We start from the raw sequence: 21,078 nt of genomic DNA, 5'->3' as shown, positions 1-21,078 counted from the left end.
TCTTCTGTAAAAACAATAAAAGGGGTAAAACATCCAGGGGGCAAATACTTGGAAAGGCACTTAATGACCCCACAAAGATCCTGGCTCAGCATACAGCTATCAAAATGTTACACAAAACATGAAGTGAAACATGTTCCAACATTATTGCAAAGAACATGTTTCAGAGATTCATATTTAAAACAATAAACCATTTCAGAACTGTGACTCTAAGCAGACCAATAGAAGCAACAATAAATCGCACGATAAACTGAAACAAACAATAATTTCCATTAAAATTTATTTTTGTTTTTCTCTTTCTACCAAAAACTGGATGATAAAAATCTTCAGTTCGCTGCTTTGGTCTCAACTAAACTCTTTAAAGGATAATTTTTTTCCAGATACTTTATAATTCATTTTATTTATTGTTTATGGTTTATTTTGGATACTTAAATCATATTCTGGTTCCAGTGCTAAATGCCCATTAAGATCCAAAGTTTTTAAAGTTCATTGATCTTTTCAAATGATTTCTTGGATTGTTAGGCCATTATTACCATTATATTACTGGAAAATGGTCTCAAAGCAACAAAATGATCATTATCACCATAATGACAATTTATCATCCAGAGAAACGTGCTATTATGAGGCCCGGTTTCAGGTTATTTCAGTCATTAACAGAAGAGAACCAACAGCTTTGTCAAAAGTGTCAAAGTGTTTCCATTGCAGTTTCAAAATGTTGATGAACCACTTCAAGTTCAAGCAAAGACTTTAATAAAAAAAACACTATTTTTTCAAAATTGGCATTTCCATTAAGCAAATTTATCTTCACAATTTCCTGGTCAATGGAGATGCATCTAGAGAGGAAAACTGCTTGGATATGTTACAGTTTATATATGGTTTCAACTCAGGTCTTCCCTCTCATGTTATGGTGACTTTCTGGCTGCATGGGAAGGCCTGACCTGAAGCTTTTATTTGGAAAATGTCGTGTAAGCAACAGTAAATCATGCAGAGGGAGTCAGAAGAACTGCGACCGTTGAACTCATTACTGCACCACTGTAATGTTGGCTACAGTTTATACAAACATAGAAAAACAAGACACTCCTTCAAACATTTCTGCTCTTCATGTTAAATCACTAAAAACTGAGCAGAGAACAGCTGTGAGGTTAAGGGAGTTGACCTCTGACCCCATGATGTCATCACCCCCACCCTTTTACCTCCCAGCGCGTGTGTTTGTGTTCATTACATCACTGTAAGTTCAAACATTCACACATCACCAGCAAAACATCCTGCACACATCGATCAGTGTGTGTGTGTGTGAGTGAGTGTGTGTGTGTGTGAGAGTGTACTTGCATATGCTCCATATGGAGAACCAGTTCCTCCACTTTCACCCACAAATTGAGGTCTCAGTGAAAAGTGAGGATATTTTCGCTGCAGTTCTACTTGTTAGGTTGAGAGATGCGGTGTGAATTAAGTTTTGGTTAAGATCAGGAATAGATGAGCAATGGTTAGACTCGGGAGTGATTTAGGTTTAGGCAGTAGTGGTCACCACTCACTAAACAAGTAACTGCGCTAACCGTAAAGCAGTAATCATATACATTGGCTCCACTAAGTACGATATCAACACAATATTTAACTTAGCTAATGCTAAAACTCAACACCAACACAGTATTTAACTAAAGCTAAGGCTCAAGCAGTAAATTCACATATGTTGTGTTTTTGTTGAACACCTCTGGCAGTTTATTTATGTAAGTGTTGTATTCCTCTGTGTACAACACATACTCATTTGCTTGTTTGTTGCAATTTGTTCAATCAATCAAGAAAATAAGTTTATTTATATTAAATATTTCAGCAGCAAGGCAGTTCAAATCTGTTGCATCATAAAAACATGAGAATAACAAATCATAAAAACATCATACAGTCTACAACTGAAAAACCAGTAACAAACACAATGAATGGAGATCATTACAAAGTCCTAATATGGTGCAAATATTAGGATTTTCTGTGTGTGTGTGTTCTGGTATTTACAGCACTGTGAAAACCATGAACACACCAACCACTGCAGGGACTCAACTCTGTAGCAAGAAAAATATCCTATGATTTCTGTTCAAATCAATAGATCAATAGATTTGATCAAGATTAAATATGCGTGAAAATGTTCAGGAAGTAAATAAAGGTTGCTTTCTATTGACAGAAATACTTATTTTCAGTTATTACAGCTAGGAACTGGAGGCCAGGGATGAAATCTGGGTGACGAACTCTGAGTTACATGAAGACAGTTCTATCACCTGAAGAACATTTCCAAGATCAAAAGACTAAAGTTCCAGCAAGATCTAGATAATTGACTTTAAAATGCTTCTGTTAGTTTGTAAATCACTGAACAGCTTAGCACCAAAATAAGTTAAAGACACTGAGTAAATCAAGACTAAAACCCGCCTGTTCAGAGCTGCTTCAACACATTTGATGTGTATTTGCTTGAAGAGTCAGATGATATATGACAACTTGTCATATATCATTTTATGACATTTGCTTGTTTTATAACTGATAACTGAACAATGTTTTTATGTTTTTCACTTTGAACTGCTGTGATCCTGTAATGTGTTATGCAAATAAACTTGACTTATTTTGTTTTGAGGGTTGTCAGCTAATGAAAAATGAAAGCCACATGTCAGCGCTGTTTCCTCTCCCTGTGACTCTTTTTCCATTAAACTGTGCAACATTGTGTACTCATTAAGTTAAAATCCTTTGAGTTGTAGAACGTAAAAGACATCTGGATCTTTCCAGCTTTTCATGTTCAACAAATCCAGCTTCAAAAACAAACACACACAATCAGAGCGAGTGAAAAACCATGTTCATCTGGTTAGTTTTCATATAATTTAAGAGGATCAACTGATCAGCTTCAGAGTGAAACCTCAAGAACAGCAGGTGTTTAGCAGTTCCTGCTCCAGGGCGTTAGGACGATGCTAGTGTGGAAAGACGGCAACAATGACCTGAGAGAAGCATCTGTTACTTTATTCTCCATCAGGGTGTGTTAGGTGACGTCCACCTGTGCTGTTTTTGGTAAACGTTCAGAGCCTGAACCTGAATTATCATGTCAGCAATAACAAAGCTGGGTTTGTTGAGTGAAGCTGTTCCAGCTCAGCCATGTGACCTGCAGATTGCTGTGTCTGAAGAAGAGCCAGTGAATATTTGGGCCTTCTGGACTGATCCCAGATCAAGAGATGTTAAATCATTGCTGTCGGCAGCAGCAGGTCTGACAGACGCTTTCTCCTGAAATATCAAAGTTTATGGGACCATTCTTCATCAGTTGGACTAATCTAATCTGATCTGATCTAAAGCTTTTAGTGGGTTTGTATGTTAAATCTGAAAGGAATTGATGAAGTTTTAACATTTTTATAGGTAAAACACAGAAAATTTATTTTTTCTTAGTTTAAAAATCGTCAGATGGAGAACAACAGCTTTTGGGCCATAGTCATTCTTAGAATGACTCGGCCATTCTAACCAAACAATGAATCAGCTTTGAGCTAAACTTGTTTTACAAAGTGGGGACTGCGGCTCCCTTGGGGACCACCAGGAGGCGCTAGGCGGGCCACAGAAAGATGGAGGGAGGATAACAAAAATAAATGCAACAGTAAAAAAAAAGGATCTCAAAAAATATTTTTTTCTTTATGGTTTTAAATTTGATTATGTTGTTAAAGGCCCGTCTGGAGACGCACAATGCTAACTGGTTTAGGCTAGAAATTATATTTTTCAGTGTTTATACTCAACCCTTGTGACTAGTTAAATAAACAAGAAAGAAAGAATAATCGTTTTTCTATAATAACATGTTTTTTAATTATTACAGCAAAATATAAGTTAAAATAATTTGTTGTTGAGTTAATTTTTCTGACTGGCTGCCAGTCAAATCAGTCAAGCTAGTTCAGGGAGCGCAAAGTGGAAATGTTTCTGACAAGAAAAAGAGCAAAAAACCTGCAGTGGAAGACGGCCGTCAACATCCAAGTAGTCACGGAAAATTTTAATCAGAAGGCAACTTTTATGCAACCGAGTAGAGAATTAAAAACACTAAAACTTCATGTTTGTTTACTTATTATTGTAGCATTGTAAGTGATGCATTGCTTTCAAAAAGCAATGCATCACTCCTGGGGACTTAATCGATCGACTGATAAATTAAAAAAAAAATTCCATGATTTCCATTTGCATGATTGATTGTTTTTCTCTCGCTTCTTTTCTACCAAAAACTGGAACACAACCATCTTCTGTCTGCTCTGGTCTCATCTAGACTTATTTTAAGGGCAATTAGTTTATTATACTTATTTGCTTTAGATGTGAATCAGCTTTCGCTATAATCTGGTTCCGCGCATCAACCAGTGACGTTTATGATCCAGTTGGATTTTGTCCCTTTTTAAATGAAGTTCAATAATCAACTGAAAGCTGAAGTCTTGATTGGTTTTAACACCATAAAGAAGATTTAAGGAGTTGTGAACATTTCCTCCTGGGGATCTGAACTGATTCTTGTATCATCAAATCATGAGATAAATAAATATAAGCCCCATAGATGAGCCATGCTAACATCTTTGCTGCCTGTGGCCAAGAATAAATTCGTTCAATAGGAAAACACGTCGTGATTTTATGACAAGATGCTTTGCATGTTCCATTATTTCTTGGTGCACAAAAACCTATGAAGATTAACGTATGTGATATTTCTGTGATGTGATCATTGTTCCATTTTTTAACAAAAGCATAGTCTGAGCCCCCTCTAGTGGATTTACAGGAGTTATCTGATTGGTGGTTTGAACACAACCTAAAGCTTTTCCGTTGCATCAGCGACCAGCCTGAATGCTGTCAGGTTTAGTCCCAGATCATGGGAACTTACAGACTCTGAAGCCGGGACCGTGAGCGCCGTCTCGCCTTCCTGCGGCTCTGCCGTCGGCGCTGTACAGCGTGGTCACGTTGCCCTGCTCACAGCGGTTGATGCAGCCATCCTGGTTGCAGAGCACCTTGCAGATGGTCGGTGTGAACATCACCTGAATCCTCTCCAGTCCTCTTCTGGCTCCCGTCTGTCCCTGCGTTGGCCTTGGAGAGGCCAGGAAGATGAAGAGGAGCGGGAAGCAGGCGAGTCGCAGCCACTGCATGTTCACAGTTGCAGGCAGAGTTTGTGAATTTGTTGCATGGCCAGAAAGCCTCAAAGCTCTGTGCTCTCCGACTCTGAACTCACTCTCCGTTTCTTGCTAGTTGGTGGAGTGAAAACAAGCGTTGGAGGAGAAAAAAAAGGGAGGAAGAAGAAAACGCCATCTCCCTGCCCCTCCCTCCCCGGTCAGTTTTCACTAAACCCTCCAGAGTGTGAGCAGGCAGAGAGAGAGCTGGAGATAATTGGAAGCAGTGTGCAGCACTGGGCTCAACTCCAAACTAAATGTTTAGCAGGGATCTGCTCCATTGGTCGGCGTGCGGAGCGCCAGCGGTTACTCCTCTTCCTCGCTCCTGAGGCCCCCTATCTCTGGTTTCGTAACGCACTGCCGAGCTTCAGAGGATGTCAGGCTGATGATGCAACCCGGTTTTGGGTTTCAGGGGTCGGGTTGCTCAGTGTCTTCATGTTGCTGCAGGCTGAGCAGGAACTGATGAGTTTACTCACTTGTTGTTGACATGTTGTTGTCTGCTGAACCTGATTTGTTGCTGTCATGTTTACGTGACGCATCTGGAGCTCGGATTCCTCCCAGTTTTCTCTGCAGCTCCTCTGAGGAGCTTCAGGCTCAGCAGCTGGGCTTTAAAGCTGGTCAACTTGTCCTAAAGCTCAAAGAACTAAAAACGTCTCCAGAAATTTCCTAGGAAGTTATGAAGTATGATCTGTTGGAGAAATGTTGAAGCCTTGGCTGAGAAACACATCAAGGGAAACATCATGTTTTTGTCCAACTGCTTTTCTATGAGGAAAGTCGAGTTACTGGTATTATTGGCATGTAAATTCATTTTAGAATGGTTTATTTTACCTCAGCTCATGCTAATTTATCTGACCATTTATTGGTTTGTTATTTTATTATCGCAAGCTTTGTTTTTCTTAATTTCTCTTTTTTATGCACCTATTTAAGATTAGCTCATTTGGATTTGTTGGAGTTTACTTCAGTTTAGTTGACCTTATTTTAACATTTATAGATCTGAGCTAAATGTTCATTTTGTTATTCTCATCTCCCTTCAGATTTTTCTCCCATTGAGTTTGATTTGTCCGGCTGAATTTCAACTGGGATAAGCAGCAGATAGAAAGAGGATTCATGAAAGATTGACGTTGTTTTATCTTTGCGGTCTGCCTGTGGTTTTGGCGACGGCAGCAGAGGAAGTGAACGAAGCCATTCAGTCTGTGTTGGTCACGCTTCCAAATACGGGAGAATTAAAGTCAGAGCAAGAGGAACGTTTCAGACATTTTGTGCCTGATAGAGATGTCATGGCTGTACTCTCCAAGGGTTTGTGTGAAGTAAACGCAATTTCCAGTGAGCTTCATCTAGCTAATGCTAACAAACGTTAGCTATTAGGTAAAATCGGATCCAATCGTTTAAAGCTTCAGCAGAAGTCTCCTGGAAGAAATCACTTCTCAAGATCCCAGGGTTACCAGGCGAGGTTCAGCTGAGACGCCTGATGTCTTGGTGAGTCCTTTAATTGGAAGGAGTCCAGAAAGTTTAGCTCAAACTGGAAAAGCAGCAGCTCCACTCTGAACTCAGAGTCTTAAGTCTGATTTAAAACACCAATCATCTAAATACCAGAGGAATACATCATACACCAGGGTTTCCATAAACCCCAATGTAGGAAGGAGGCCATTTGGTAAACACCAGTAGCAAACAGACATGCAGGCCGTCCGCCATCTTGCTACTGAGCTCTTCTTCTGTGTGTGTAGCGCCCCCTATTGATGTAGCATCCTTGGTTACCACAATGGCGGCTCTCAACAAAACACCCACTGTGGTTGCTGTAGCTTTGTCTTCAGGTGTTTGTCACGCTGAAGAACCGGGAATACCACAGCGACCGACTGGAACCGGACTGGAACCGGACTGGAACTGGACTGGAACCGGACAGGAACCAGACTGGAACCGGACTGGAACTGGACTAGACTTCGGTCTTCCAGAGGAAAAGCACAACATCAATTCAAAATCACATCCAGGAACCGAAACAGGCTCCAAACCTCTTTGGTGGAAAGTCCAATCAGAAACCTTCAAGGAATCGCCATCCGGAAAACCAGAGCAGTGAATCTTTTTTGTGTTTGTCTCGTCTTCATCTCAAATTATTGCAACACATGGAGTTCTACAGAAACCCGTTTTCAACTCATTCATTTAAATGTGATGTGTGCAACAGGGAGACATGCAGGACCTGCAGGAACAAGACTGAAGGTCCCTGCAATAAGGAACCAACGTCTGGCCCTGAACCCGGATTCACAAACAAACTTCCAGCCTCATTGCAGAACTCAATCGAACCTGGTCAAAGGTTGTACATCCCTCTGCAGTCTGGTTCCCCTAAAGGGTTTCATTCCCACCAGCCCAGTCCGGTCCACTTTAACCCGACTCCAGGCTGGTTGGACTCAGAGCCACAGCAGCTGGAGGCGGAGCAGATGTTCTGGTTCCAGTAGAACAGGGTCGACCGGACCGTCAGGGGGATTAATAACCTAAAAGTCAATCCTAAATATTTTCAACTACTTAATCTACTTCAACTCATTTACATTCTGATTCCTTGGATCAAAGGGAACAGCAGAGGCTGTGATGTGTGAGCTAAAATAATAATAATAATAATAATAATAATAATAATAATAATGCTCTCAGTGGGTTGACTTTCTCCCCTTGTGGTGTTTGTAGAGTTTCTGCTTTATGTCAGCCGTTGTTCAGTCAGAACATGAGATCATCGACAAACATGCAGAAACAACCAGGCTCTATTCAGGCAAACACCGTGGTCCTCTGCCCCACTGGGGCCCGACCGGGGGCCGACCGGGGCCCGACTGGGGCCAGACAGGGGCCAGACCGGGGCCAGACCGGGGCCAGACCGGGGCCCGACTGGGGCCAGACCGGGGCCAGACCAGGGCCCGACTGGGGCCAGACCGGGGCCAGACCGGGGCCAGACCAGGGCCAGACCGGGGCCAGACCGGGGCCAGACCGGGGTCCGACTGGGGCCAGACCGGGGCCCGACTGGGGCCAGACCGGGGCCAGACCGGAGCCAGACCAGGGCCAGACCGGGGCCTGACCGGGGCCAGACCGGGGCCCGACTGGGGCCAGACCGGGTCCAGACCGGGGCCCACCAGACTGGTGTCAGTCCCACAGGTTGATTCCTGCTATCAAGCCTTTGCTTGTTGGAATCCATCCATTTTCCAGTGCCTTCGCTGGATGTTGGCTCTGCTGGTGGGAGGCCAGCAAGCGAGTGCAAACCGCCTTAAACGGGCAACTTTCTCCTGCTCCGTTTGAAGCATCATGATGTTGTTAGGAATATACAGTGGGAACCATGAAGGAAAGAACTCAGGTTGTTCTAATGTGGGGATCATTGTTGTAGCAGGCGGACAGGTACCGACAGTAGAAAACACTCAATCTGTTTCCCTCCTGATGGTTGACCCGGTTCTACTGGAACCAGAACTTCTGCTTCACCTGCAGCTGCTGTGGCTGTGAGTCAAACCAGCCTGTTCCCCTCCTGGCCTGTGGGGGCGCTGCACCAACAACCACTGCAGGAAACAACACTAAAACCTCTGAAGACGCTGAGAGCAACTTCCACCGAACCCAAATCGAGGTTGGGAGGACTGGGGGTCAGAGGTCAATTAGTGTTCACGTCTCACCAACCTAACCGGACTTTGACTAGACAGTCGGACCGCAGTCAGGTTAACATGGACTGAACAGTTGGTGTTTTTTGCAGCCTTGGTGTTTGGACAGAGGTGGAGAAAGTCTTGGCACAACTAATAGCTGAAAGCTACAGCTCATCCTGTGTTCAACAGAAAACCATCATGTTAAATGATTTTATTTTTCTTTTTGCACCAATGTCCTTCACACGTGAATGAAACGTTTAGAGTTGATCCTGCGCCCCTGATGAAGAACGGTCTGAGGTAGTTTCTTCCAACAGCTGAACAATAACAGGAACTGTTTACTGGTCTAATCGCAGCGATCAGGCCTGAACCTGGTGCTGCTTTAACACCCGGCTTATCGGGGGTTTACAGCGAACACCAGCCGCCGGCTCCATTAGCACATCATGGATGGAAAACATTCCAGCAGCAGCTTAACGGCCGGCGCTGTGTTCACTTTATCTCACACAACCAACTTATCGGCCACAAAGTGATCCACGTTCTGTGGAATGCTACATATAAGACCCTGTTCATTTACTTAAACAACAACCCAACCGGCTGTCTGCAGGACAGGAAGGAAAAACACTCTGAGCTCCAACATCGGGAAACATCAGGCTAAAAATATAGGAAAATATCAAGCAAAATAACTATTTCTAGAATGCATGTAATTAAAGTATCATAATACTTATTTTATTTTGACATGGCTGTGTAGTTATTAAGAGGGTAAAATCAAGAAAGCCAAAAAATGATTGAAACAGATAAAATCTGTCATAAAAACATTTAAAATAAGAGCTTCACAACTAATTTGATATAATTTTCTATTTTAAATTGAACTGTTTAATATTTAACTCCTTAAAGAAGTTTAGCTTCTTAGAAACCTCATGCTAACGTGGCACTAATGCTAAACCAGCTAATACAAAAAATGAAATTTATTGTCATGTACGTTATATCAGCCATAAAAAGTTTAAACTAATAGTTTTACCATTAATTTCACAGAACAATATGTTTTAAATCGACCTGTTTTAACTTCCTAAAGAAGTTTAACTTCTGAGAAAATCCAAGCTAATGTGGCGCTAATGGCTAATGCTGCGCCAGCTAATATAAGAAAAGCTGTTTATTTTCACGCACTTATTCCATATCAATAGATGTCTTCATGTTTCTTCCAACATTGTGACAGAACCATCTGAGACCGAGACTCATTGCACCAGGAAACGTTTCCTGTTAGCCTGTTAGCCGTTGCCCGGGTTACAGCCCTGGCAGCCATCTTGGTCTGCTGCTGCTGTAGCTCATCTGCTTCAGAGCTGCGGCTGTTTGCATCGTAACGAGTGTTCCAACTGCGACGCGACTAATTTACAGCTTTTTCACATGTTAATTCACAATTTAACAGTTTAAATGCTGTTAAGCTTTAGCCACATTTAGCTTATGAAAAACCAACAGCATGTTTGTTTCGGATGTGGCTCCCTCACGCAGAACCTTTTGACACAGAAGAGCATTTTTAATTGTTTTTCCACAATTTGTTTTTTATAAAGCAAAAGTCTAATAATTATAATAAAAACGTTTTTTTTAAAAACTCAAAGGTCACCTGAGGCTTATAGTGAAGTGCGTCCTATAGGTGTAATTTTACAGTAGATATCTGAGCCATTCTCCTCTGACCTCTGACCTCCACAAAGACGTCCTCCTTCTTGGACCAGTCAGTAAACGACTGGCTGACTTATTACTTATCTTAACAATCATGGAGAATCAATTTATAGAAAGGAAAACGACGTGTGGAAGGAAAATTAATAATAATTTCAAAGCAGGAAACAGAAAAGTGATAAACTGACCTTTAGGATCAGCGAGGCGACCTCTCTGGTTCTGGAAGATCGTTAGTGAAGAGGAGGAAGAGGAGAATGAAGAGGTCAGTGTGTGCAGCTTCCTCTTCTCTCTTGTTATGTGCTTCATCAGCAGGGCGGCCATGTTGCCTCCTCTTCCTCCTCGTGACAAAGAGTTTCTCAGCAGAACAGACTGGGCCTCCCTCAGACTGACACACACACAGAAATATTTCCATCACAAACAGGAATCTGGATTTTAATATCAAATCCAGATTAAAACATTTTAATATTATCAAAATGTTCTGAATTTTTGGGTTGAATATTTCAAGCTTTTATTTTTTGCTTACAGAAAATGAAAATACAAAAATCCAGATCTCAAAAAATCAAAACATTCTGAAAAGTTAAGAGTATTCAAAGAAAGTTGAGTGGAAGGAAATAGTATGTACCATCAACAGGGACAGCAACAGTCATTCAATAATCTGTTGGAGCTACAAACATTTTATAACAAGCTTTTTTTTGGTACTTTTTCATTTTATCTAATCAATAATACACTAAACAATTTCAATTTTATTAACATTTTTGTAGAAAATGGATCTTTAAACTATCATAGGTGAGAAACATGAAGAAGTCCCAAAGTTTCTATATTTTGAGGAAAATGTTTTTGGTTCCAATTACGACAAAATGAAGATGAATGCATAAACTTTGTTAGTAAATCTACTTGTAGTACCTAATATTTTATGAGCAGAAGTTATTGATCTGTAAAACATGTAAAACATGAAAACGTGTCCAGCTGCATCAGCAGTTAGAGCCTCACAGCTTCATGCAACTGATCAAATTATCAATCATCTAATATTTACAAATCACATCACACAAAGCAGCTGTGCAGCCAAACTCAAATAATCCCTCCAAAATAAAGGTAGATGCAAAAGCAATTAAAACAACAAGCTAGAATAAATTGAGGATTCAATTTATGATGCAGTCGGTCTTTTAAAACAGTCCAGGATGCTGATGTATTTCTACAGTTTAACTCAGGCATCAGAAACTAACGGGCCAAATGTTGATCATTTACAAGAAAACCAGTTTTCAGCCAACAGCTCTTTAAGAATCCCTCTGCTGGAGTCAAATCCTTATTTTTATCTGAATTTCTTTGTTTTTTTACCAAACAAACTGAAATGCTGTTGTGATGTTTTCTGTGTTGGGGCAGCAAAAAGTGATTTGAATGACTCACAGCATGAAATTGGTCCATTCATCTGAAAATGGAAGGTTCTGGACTGAAATGGAACAGTCAAAGTCCAAGGAAAACCTCATAATAAGTTTCATAAATCCTGAATTACTTCCAAACGTTTCAGACGGACGTTTTGTCCACAGTTGGTACGTTGAAAGACAGAATCCCTCCAGATCTTCCCACACGCCGTCATGACCCAGGCTCTGACCTCTGACCTTCACCTCTGACCAGTCAGTCAGAGCATTGAGATTTGGTTCATTCATCTACATTTCGCACTCTGCTGCAGAGAAATCCCAGTCAGCTGGTCGACTTCATACAGACAAACAATCGGGTCTTTCTTCTCTTCTGCTTGACGGAAACTCAAAGTCGAGTGTTTCGGTCCAACCCTGCAGAACTACTGACCTTTGGTCCTTTCGGACCCTTTGGATCTGCAGCCAGACACCGCAGCTGTCTGTTTCAGTCCAGAGGAAAATAATGAGGTTTACTGTATAGAACAGGTGACAGTCTCCCCCTGCTGGCTGAACAGAAAACTGCACTGAGCTGTGAGACGAACTGAGACAGACGAGGGAACAAGTGGACAGGAAACAGGACAGTCACAGGTTTGAAAGGTAGGAAGACACTGAAGATAAAAGATGATGAGCAGAGGTCAGAGGTCACGAGGGTTTGACTTTTACCTCGGGATCTGCCTCTTCCTCTGCTCTGGCCTCCTCTCTGCTCCAGTCGGATCCTCTTTAACTTCCAGACTTGCTTGCAGCTCCAGGGACTCGGATCTCAGCGGGTTCCTGTTTCCTCTGTTAGTGTGAGGCGTCGACTCCAGAACATGTTCTGAACCCGAGCTTTTCCTGTCTGGATCTGGATCTGCCCTCATCAGACCTGTTCTTCCAGAAGACGTTGGGTTCAGAAACCTTCGGGTAACGTCTCCTGGTTCCCCCTTCATGCCTTCAGCTTGACCTGCTAGACGTCCAGACTCCAGAGGACCAGAGTCGTTACCGTTTGATGGCTTCTGAAATGAACCTGGAGGTTCAGGTTTGTGACGGGACCCGATTGGCCCAGCTGCTGTGGTTGTGGAGGCAGGACGGCTGGATGTCTCTGGAGGTCTTCCCACTGGAAGAGGAACTTTGGAAACTTGGCAACGGATCCCATAGGAAGCTTTCCTGCACAGACAGTTGTTGGGAAGTCCACAAGATGATCCGTTATGGCAGGGAGGAAAACATCTGGCTGCAGGAAAAGAGGACAGTTATAATCCAGACTCCAGCAAAAGTCAAGCAGGTGGAAGGATGACGGTTTGGGAATGTTTGCTACATAGAGACACCATATCATGACACTTGGCTATTGGAAATGAAATATGATTAACAGTCACAGAATCTCTTAACAGGGCAAGAAGGTTGGAACATGGAGCCAGAAAGGCAGAGCTGGGAATCCTGACTTTAAAATGAAATGAATCCCAAAGTAGAAAGCAAATGCTTACGCTTGGTGCACCTCCTGGTTTTAGGGGACACTGTCCAGCCGAGACAACATCGACCTCCACAAACACGAAGTCTGCAGAGAAAAGGATCATTTATGGTCTTAAAACACTTCAGTTATGAGCAGTTGGTGTGAATCATGCCTCAACCTTCAGGTCAGAGGCTAAAGCGAAACCTGAGTGTCTGCAGACTGACGGACCATCAGCTCAGAGACCGACAGCCAGAATGAGCACATGTCCAAACAGCGCCCCCTTTGGGCCGAGGAGAAAACTGGGCTAAAACTGGAATCACAACCCGACAAGCACAGTATGAGACACTGCATCCATCCGTCATCCATCCATCTGTTCATCCATCTGTTCATCCATCCATCTGTTCATCCATCTGTTCATCCATCCATCTGTTCATCCATCTGTTCATCCATCTGTTCATCCATCTGTTCATCCATCTGTTCATCCATCCGTCATCCATCTGTTCATCCATCTGTTCATCCATCCATCTGTTCATCCATCTGTTCATCCATCTTCATCCATCTGTTCATCCATCTGTTCATCCATCCATCTGTTCATCCATCTGTTCATCCATCTGTTCATCCATCTGTTCATCCATCCATCTGTTCATCCATCTGTTCATCCATCTGTTCATCCATCTGTTCATCCATCCATCTGTTCATCCATCTGTTCATCCATCTGTTCATCCATCCATCTGTTCATCCATCTGTTCATCCATCCATCTGTTCATCCATCCATCTGTTCATCCATCTGTTCATCCATCCATCTGTTCATCCATCTGTTCATCCATCTGTTCATCCATCCATCTGTTCATCCATCCATCTGTTCATCCATCCATCCTGCGTTGTTCTTCAGATCCTCTCTTGGGTTCTGCTGGTTCCGGCTCACAGGTTCTGGTTCCGGTTCTGTCCCTGAATGCGTGGCGTCCATGTTGTTGTTTCGGGTTCATGAGTTCGGATCCGGCCTCAGCAGAGGATTTAGTCATTACTCACGGTGTGCTGGTCGTATTGAAGCGGAGGAGGCCAGCTGCCTGGATCTGAACTGGACCCGGTGACCGCAGAACCACAGACAGTTTGACCTTCAGGCTCCCGGGTCGCGGTGGGAACGAGCTGTCCGGTTCTCTTCCGGGCGACTGGACTGGCAGGTCCATGAATGACCCGAGTGTGTGAAGCGGCGGACGGAGGAGATTCGGGCCTGATGTCTCTGGCCTGCAGCACAGAGAGCAGTGGCGCCTCCTGGTGGAGGAAGGACGCCAGGAAGCAAGAGCTCATCTGTTGTCTGACCACAGAAGGAGGAGATGTTTGTCCAGTTTGTCCAGTCTGTCTCCGCTCAGAGGAAGCAGCTGCGACTTTAACCTTTCAACGCCTGCAGAGCTTTACGCTGCCTCGGCTCCTTGTCTCTCGGGTTAGTTTCTGCTGCCCGTGTCTCTCCATTCAAACCTGAACTCAACTAAAAATAACAAAATTAACTCAAAAATATTTAAAATAAACACCAACAGACGAGTAGATCTGCTTGTTGAGCTTTTTCCAGGAAGCGAAGCCATAGCAGTGAGAGCTAAACAAATGAACAGCAGAATTTTCCTTTAATTTCTCTCCGCACCTGCAGCAGGTCAGATGATTAAGCTGCAGCAAAACAAAACGCATGAGCCATCCGCACTCTTCAGCTGTGAGTCTCAGATACAAACAGAAGAAACTGAAAACTCTTCAGCATCAGAATAAGTGAAAGACACAAGAAACATAAACATGATTCATAATTCATGTCCAAACATTGAACAAATAATCAGCTCAGAAATTAAAGGATTCATTGAGCATACTAAACAAGATTAAAGGTGTTCAGATAATAATTTGCTGTCCATCAGATGATGTTTTATATTTAATAAAGAAAAGTTACAGACTAAGTTTTATTTCAGTCCCGGTGTTCCTGCTGCTGCTCACCCGCTCAGAGCTGCTCTCCTCCGGGCTCCACCTGCCGGTTCTCCGGGGCTCTGGCTCCGGAACCCGGTCCGGACTCCCTGCGGGTCGGCCTGCAGCTGTTCGCCGGGTCGCGGGCCTCCGTCCTCCGGCTGCGGCGCGACGCTCCGGAGCATCCAGCCGGTCCACAGACACAGGAGCCCCAGCCGCATGATGAGGGCCCCAGACTGCGCTGAGAGCGGAGCCCGGCCTCAGTCACCTCCTGGTGATGCGTTCACGGCCACCGCTGCGGTGGGATAGTCTGCACAGACAGGGCGCAGCTCCAGGGCCGCAGCAAACTGAGCCAGGCACCAGGGCCGGACCCACATGTCAGCACCAGATTCTTGACCATTTCTAGCGACTACCAAAGCTAATGCTGTTAGCATCATTTGTAATTAGCTCAGGGGTTAACCCGAACCCGAACCCGAACCTGAATCCTTCAAAGGAGTGAAAGCCGAGAAATAAATCATTTATAACAGAGTAAATAAAGTGTGGAATTTCATTTTATTGGAAAGTAGAAACTAAATTTACAGAAAACAAGTTGACAAGTTTGATATTTTATATCAGAGTGGCAGCAGATCAATGTGTCACTAAATAATATAGACATTTATTTCCAGCTTTTAGTCTGTAATGTTCAATGTCATTTATGTATGTCTTTTATTCTGAAAGAAACTGTGATTAATTTGAACTGCAAAATGTTTATTTTTTTCTTTAAACTTTTAAAGACTTCTATAAAATGCGCAAAAATATTCATTTGTAAAGATATTTCTTTTTTAATTTTTGAAAGAAACTATAGTAATTATAAAATACTAACTTTTATTTTGTAAGAATCGTTGAACATTTTAATGTGAAGGTTTAGACTATTTTTACTTTATTTTTGAAAGACACTTATAAAGATGTAAATGTAAATATAAGCTTTTATTCTGAAAAAAGTACTTTTTTCAGTATGAAAAAAATGAAAAAGACCTTTTGCAGATCGGAAGCTTTTATTTTGAAATAACTTCAAGAACTCAACGAGCTTTTATTTGGAAAGAAATGACCGGAACTTGTATTAGCTCCAGCTAGCTTTATGCTAACCATTGAATTCGGTCCGCAGCCTGACTTCCTGCGCTAAAGCGGGACGAACCCGACGACCTGGTCACTATTGGACCGGCGGAACCGGTTTAAAGTATAAACGGGTTTGGACCCGAGCTGTTTGTGGACCGGGTCAGAACTCTTCCACACACAGCGGAACCCAACTGAAGGTTAGTTAGCCGAGCCTGTTAGCTGTTGGGCTGTTCCAGAAGAAGAATGGACCTGTTCGACGACCTACCAGAACCGACACAGACGTCCGGTGAGTCCACAGCGACCGGCTGAGATAAGGCACGGTTCGGTACCAGAACCAGACCGCGTTTAGCAGCCGGAACCAGCTTTTCATTGATGCATCTGGTGAAAGAAAACATCTGCAGTGGACTCAGAACCAGAACCTCTGGTTCTGCTGCAGAAATCTAATGATGAACTAACTGATCTACAGCGAATCCGGAACCAAACTGAGTCCAAACCAAAGCCAGTGATGGTTCTGCAGAACGGAAGTGTTAACGTGACTTTAGCTGAAGAAAATCAGATAAATCAGTTTGGGTAGCTGACATATCGTTATCGGTCCGATGTATCGAGATTGGTCCGATGTATCGAGATCGGTCCGATGTATTGATATCGGTCCGATGTATCGAGATCGGTCCGATGTATTGATATCGGGCTGATAAGTGAAGCTGGGTCAATAGTGATGTTTATTCCCATCATGTTGCTGCTTTTCTGGAGAGAGTTGGTCTGTTTGTTTGGTCACATGACCAACAGGGAGGTCTGTAAGCTGGTGGTCACATTATTTTGATGATGTTGAAAGGAATCAAAATATAATTAATATCGGCCATATATTGGATATCGATGTCAACTGAAGTTTTGGTATCGGTGCAACTCGAAAACCTGCATCATGTGGAGCCGAATGTGAGACTCTGCACTCCGACCCTGAGCCGCCAAGCCAAACTTTGAAACTGAGAAAACAATTCAACAGAAATATCCAGAATTGTCTTCAGTGAAAGAAAAGATTGAAAATTTGTTTTAAAGATGAAAAAGGTTTCAAGCAAAAAACTATTTTGAGATTGAAAAAGATATTAACAAAAAGATTTGAACCTGGTGGAAAATTGGAATGAAAATTTGAAAGAGACAAAAATGAATTGAAAAACAAATTTGAAGCCAAAAAGAAACAGAAAAAAAAATCCAATTCTAGTTTTTTCTGTAAAGAGATTCTATTGAGCTGCTCAGCTGTTGATGGTCAGACCAAAATAAGCTGAATTCAGCCAGTTGATGCTATGCTAATGTTAGCTTGGTGACCTGAATCACATTCTTGTCTTTAAACGTCTTCTTTGTCTCCAGTTGCTCCTCCAGCTCAGCATGAAGAGGACAGAAGGTTCAAACGGAGGCGAGACAATGAAGAGGAGGAGGAGGAGATCAAGAAAGTTTGTAGAGAAGGTTTTCAGCTGTTCCACCACAATGTTTGTTTTCTTCCTTTGCTCTCATGAAGCTGTCAGCCGCCGAGTGGAGGAGGCGAGGCAGCAGCCGACCCACTCCGTCCGTCCGTCTGTCCGCCGCAGGTCTGCCCCGGCTCAGAGGCTACGTGGCCGCACGGCGCGGCGAGCGCGACGAGATGCAGGACGCCCACGTACTGATGCCCGACATGAGCAGCTGTCTGTCCTCGCTGCCGGGACACGTGTAAGACCGCCTCCACTTCCAGTCTGACTGACTTCCTGTTTCCTGACCTGCTCTGGTTCAGGTGGACAGGATTTAGTCTCTGGGTGTTTCTGTGTCTCCGCAGCTCTCGTGTCTCGTATTTCGCCGTGTTTGATGGTCACGGCGGCGCTCGAGCGTCTCGCTTTGCTGCAGAAAACCTTCATCTCAACCTGGCCAGGAAATTCCCCTCAGGTGAGTCTCACTTCCTGCCCAGATGGAATCTTCTGACGAACGCTTCTTGATGGCGTCTCTGTTCCAGGAGACGCTGAGAATCTGGACAAGCTGCTGAAGAAGTGTCTCCTGGACGCGTTCCGGCAGACAGACGAGGACTTCCTGAAGAAAGCCTCCAGCCAGTAAGACTGGAGGCAAAACGCTTGGAGCTGAAGGAGCTCCAGGGGACGCTTGCTGAGACGCCATCTTGTTTCTGTGAGCAGGAAGCCGGCCTGGAAGGACGGCTCCACGGCCACCTGCGTCCTGGTGGTGGACGACACGGTGTACGCTGCCAACCTGGGGGACAGCAGGGTGAGCCGGGCTCGGCACAGCGCCCCGCAGGGGCCCCGCAGGGGCCCTGCAGGGGGCCCCGCTGAGCAGCAGCTGCTGTGTGTCTGCAGGCGGTGCTGTGTCGAACGGAGGCGGCGGCCGTCGACGGCCAGAGGAAGTCGGTCACTCTGGCGCTCAGTAAGGAACACAACCCGACCATCTACGAGGAGCGCATGAGGATCCAGAGGGCCGGAGGCACCGTCAGGTCAGCTGGCGCGCCGCAAAGGATTGTGGGAGGTTTACCGGAAGCATAGAGGTGATGGTAGCCGTGGGAACAATTTTTACAGCGTCATATAGGAAATATCAATAATATTTATTGTGTATAACAGTAATACTAATATCAGTATCAGCTCACTGTGTATCGGTGCATTAAAACCAATAAACGCGCCGCATCCAGCCATTTTCTCCAAATTCCCTACAGAACTGAGTCATACGGAGCTACATTAGGGCCGAATGGTTTGTCAAAAATATTATCATTTGAAACTAATAAAACACTTTGAAATAAAAGACATAGAATTGAAACTGATAAATTTTATACTGAAAAAATTTACCTGAGAAATGAAATAAAATTTTATTCTGGAAAAGAATTGTATTAAAAATATTATTTGAAAACCAAAAAAACGGATTTGAAACAGAAGAATGAGGGAGTACTGCAGAGACCCGTCCAGCGTAAACCGGCGTCTGTCTGTCCGTCCCACAGGGACGGCCGCGTCCTCGGCGTCCTGGAAGTGTCCCGGTCCATCGGAGACGGTCAGTACAAACGCTGCGGCGTGATTTCTACGCCGGACGTGAGGAGGTGCCAGCTCACAGCCAATGACAGGCAAGAACGCAGCCGCACACGCTCCCTGCTCCGAAACACCGACCGCCTGTTGGAGCAGGGAGGAGATCCTGGAGTCAGGATGATCCACTGAACGTCTTCCTTCTCTCTCTGCATCCATCTTTCAGCTCTGTAGGGTCAAAGTTCAGGGATTATTTGAGATGCTAATCAGCTGCTTACAGTTGTTGCCGTGGTTACTCAAACACAAATCATTTCAGCTGCTCAGCGTCTATAACAAGAAAGAATAGTTTTCCAAACTGGCAAATATTCAGCCAGGAAATGATGAACAAAAGTCAAAAAGAAGAAATCAGAGCCGAGCAGCTCCAACATGCTGCCACCAGGAGGCGATATTCTAGATCATTCTGGATTATATTCTAGTTCTCAAGTTAGAGGAAAAACAAAACGCTTCAAAATCGGGTGGAAAACTGTTGCAAGAGAAACCAGACTAAAACCAGGCAGTGATCAAACATGTTTGTGTTTGAACAGATAATCTCATTAACCCGTTTAATCCCACCGGCAACAATTGTTGCCAGACATTTTTCTAACGTCTAGAAGCTCTAAAGAAAATTTGTTTTGACTTTTGGCAGCCAATTAAAGTTTTAAAATAAGACAATAGTGCGTCTACTCTCAGCAACATCAGTTTGATGTATGTGGTGTGAAAGGTCACATGACCAGATCTCTTCCTGTGACGCTGGAGGTAAACGTCTGTCACTAACCTGAACAACAGGAAGTCATTTTCAACTTATGTTCTGTCAAGTGTCTTCTGCTTGAAATGAAATAAAATTTCATTTGAAGAAAATTGTGTTCATATTTTTATCATGAGACTGAATGTAACCATGGCAACAGCTGCTAGCATTATGCTAGGTGTGTGTAGCGTTGCTGTTCATTCTGTATGCCCTGCTGTTCCCACTCAGCTGAAGTTATCAGATGTTTTAGACCTGAAGGACATTGTGGGAATGAACCTTCACACAGTGTGTGACGACACCAGATCAGGCCACGCCTGAAACCACGTTAGCACACAGTGTAGATCTTGGTCTGGCAGAACATTTGTTCACACTAACATTTTCACCTGACTTTGATGAAATGACCAAATCTGTGTAAATATGAACAGATTAATGTCCTCCAACATTAATAAACCTGTTTTTCTGCAGGTTCATCCTTCTGGCCTGTGACGGTTTGTTCAAAGTGTTTTCAGCCGACGAAGCCGTCAAGTTTGTTCTCGGCGTCCTTCAGGTGTGATGACCAAGTCGAAGCTGTAAATCCGCCTGGATACGGCTCAGGTCTGACAGGAAGTGAGGTCACATAGCTCCCGTGTCTTCCTGCAGGAGGCGAGCGTGGAGCAGAAGGACGAGCTGACGGAGGAGGAGCTGCGCTTTGAGGCGGCCTGTCAGCAGCTGGCCAGCGAGGCGGTGAGGCGAGGCTGCGCCGACAACGTCACCGTCATCCTGGTCTCTGTCTGCCACTGAGCGCGCTCAGAACCAACAGCAGGAGCAGCATCCTGCCAGCTTCACTCTGCATGTCTCGTTTGTCTGAAAATAAAACCTTTTCCTTTATTTTGTGTCCTTTAGATTTTCTGATTGACTCAGATGATGCATTCAAGAAAAAACTTTATAAATCAGAGCTTATAAATGTATGTATAGAGAATTTATATATTCTGGAGCTTTGAAAATGAAAAAAGAAAATTATTTTGAGACTGAAAGATTTTAGGTTGTTAGGTGTGATATTGCAAAATTACATAGAAAAT

General features: G+C 43.6%; 2 protein-coding genes across 3 annotated transcripts in view; one reads left to right on the top strand and one right to left on the bottom strand.

Moving 5' to 3' along the window:
• Positions 1–15,491, bottom strand: part of LOC129358988 (latent-transforming growth factor beta-binding protein 4) — a 33,864-nt gene extending 18,373 nt beyond the window's left edge. Inside the window, 4 exon segments of the mRNA XM_055028296.1 lie at positions 10,582–10,778; positions 12,469–13,012; positions 13,263–13,333; positions 15,200–15,491. Coding sequence (XP_054884271.1) covers positions 10,582–10,778; positions 12,469–13,012; positions 13,263–13,333; positions 15,200–15,387 — 1,000 coding nt within the window. The 5' untranslated portion in view covers positions 15,388–15,491.
• A 759-nt stretch (positions 15,492–16,250) lies between these two features.
• Positions 16,251–20,887, top strand: ilkap (integrin-linked kinase-associated serine/threonine phosphatase). 2 transcript variants are annotated; one of them, XM_055027751.1, is made up of 10 exons: positions 16,251–16,547; positions 17,624–17,719; positions 17,842–17,959; positions 18,063–18,169; positions 18,237–18,330; positions 18,412–18,499; positions 18,589–18,722; positions 19,218–19,337; positions 20,486–20,567; positions 20,660–20,887. In XM_055027751.1, exons 1-10 carry the CDS (start codon positions 16,505–16,507, stop codon positions 20,798–20,800), a joined length of 1,023 nt encoding a protein of 340 aa, XP_054883726.1. In that variant the 5' UTR covers positions 16,251–16,504; the 3' UTR covers positions 20,801–20,887. The 2 variants fall into 2 exon arrangements, with proteins under 2 accessions (XP_054883726.1, XP_054883727.1); XM_055027752.1 differs by having other exon boundaries at positions 16,523–16,547; positions 17,624–17,742.
• The last annotated feature ends 191 nt before the right edge of the window (positions 20,888–21,078 follow it).

This window comes from Poeciliopsis prolifica, unplaced genomic scaffold (genome assembly GCF_027474105.1).
Source record: "Poeciliopsis prolifica strain line A6 unplaced genomic scaffold, Auburn_PproV2 SCAFFOLD004, whole genome shotgun sequence".
In the NCBI taxonomy this organism is placed as follows: Eukaryota; Metazoa; Chordata; class Actinopteri; order Cyprinodontiformes; family Poeciliidae; genus Poeciliopsis; species Poeciliopsis prolifica.
The sequence above is the reverse complement of the archived record's forward strand: the minus strand, read 5'-3'. Positions and strand labels throughout refer to the sequence as shown.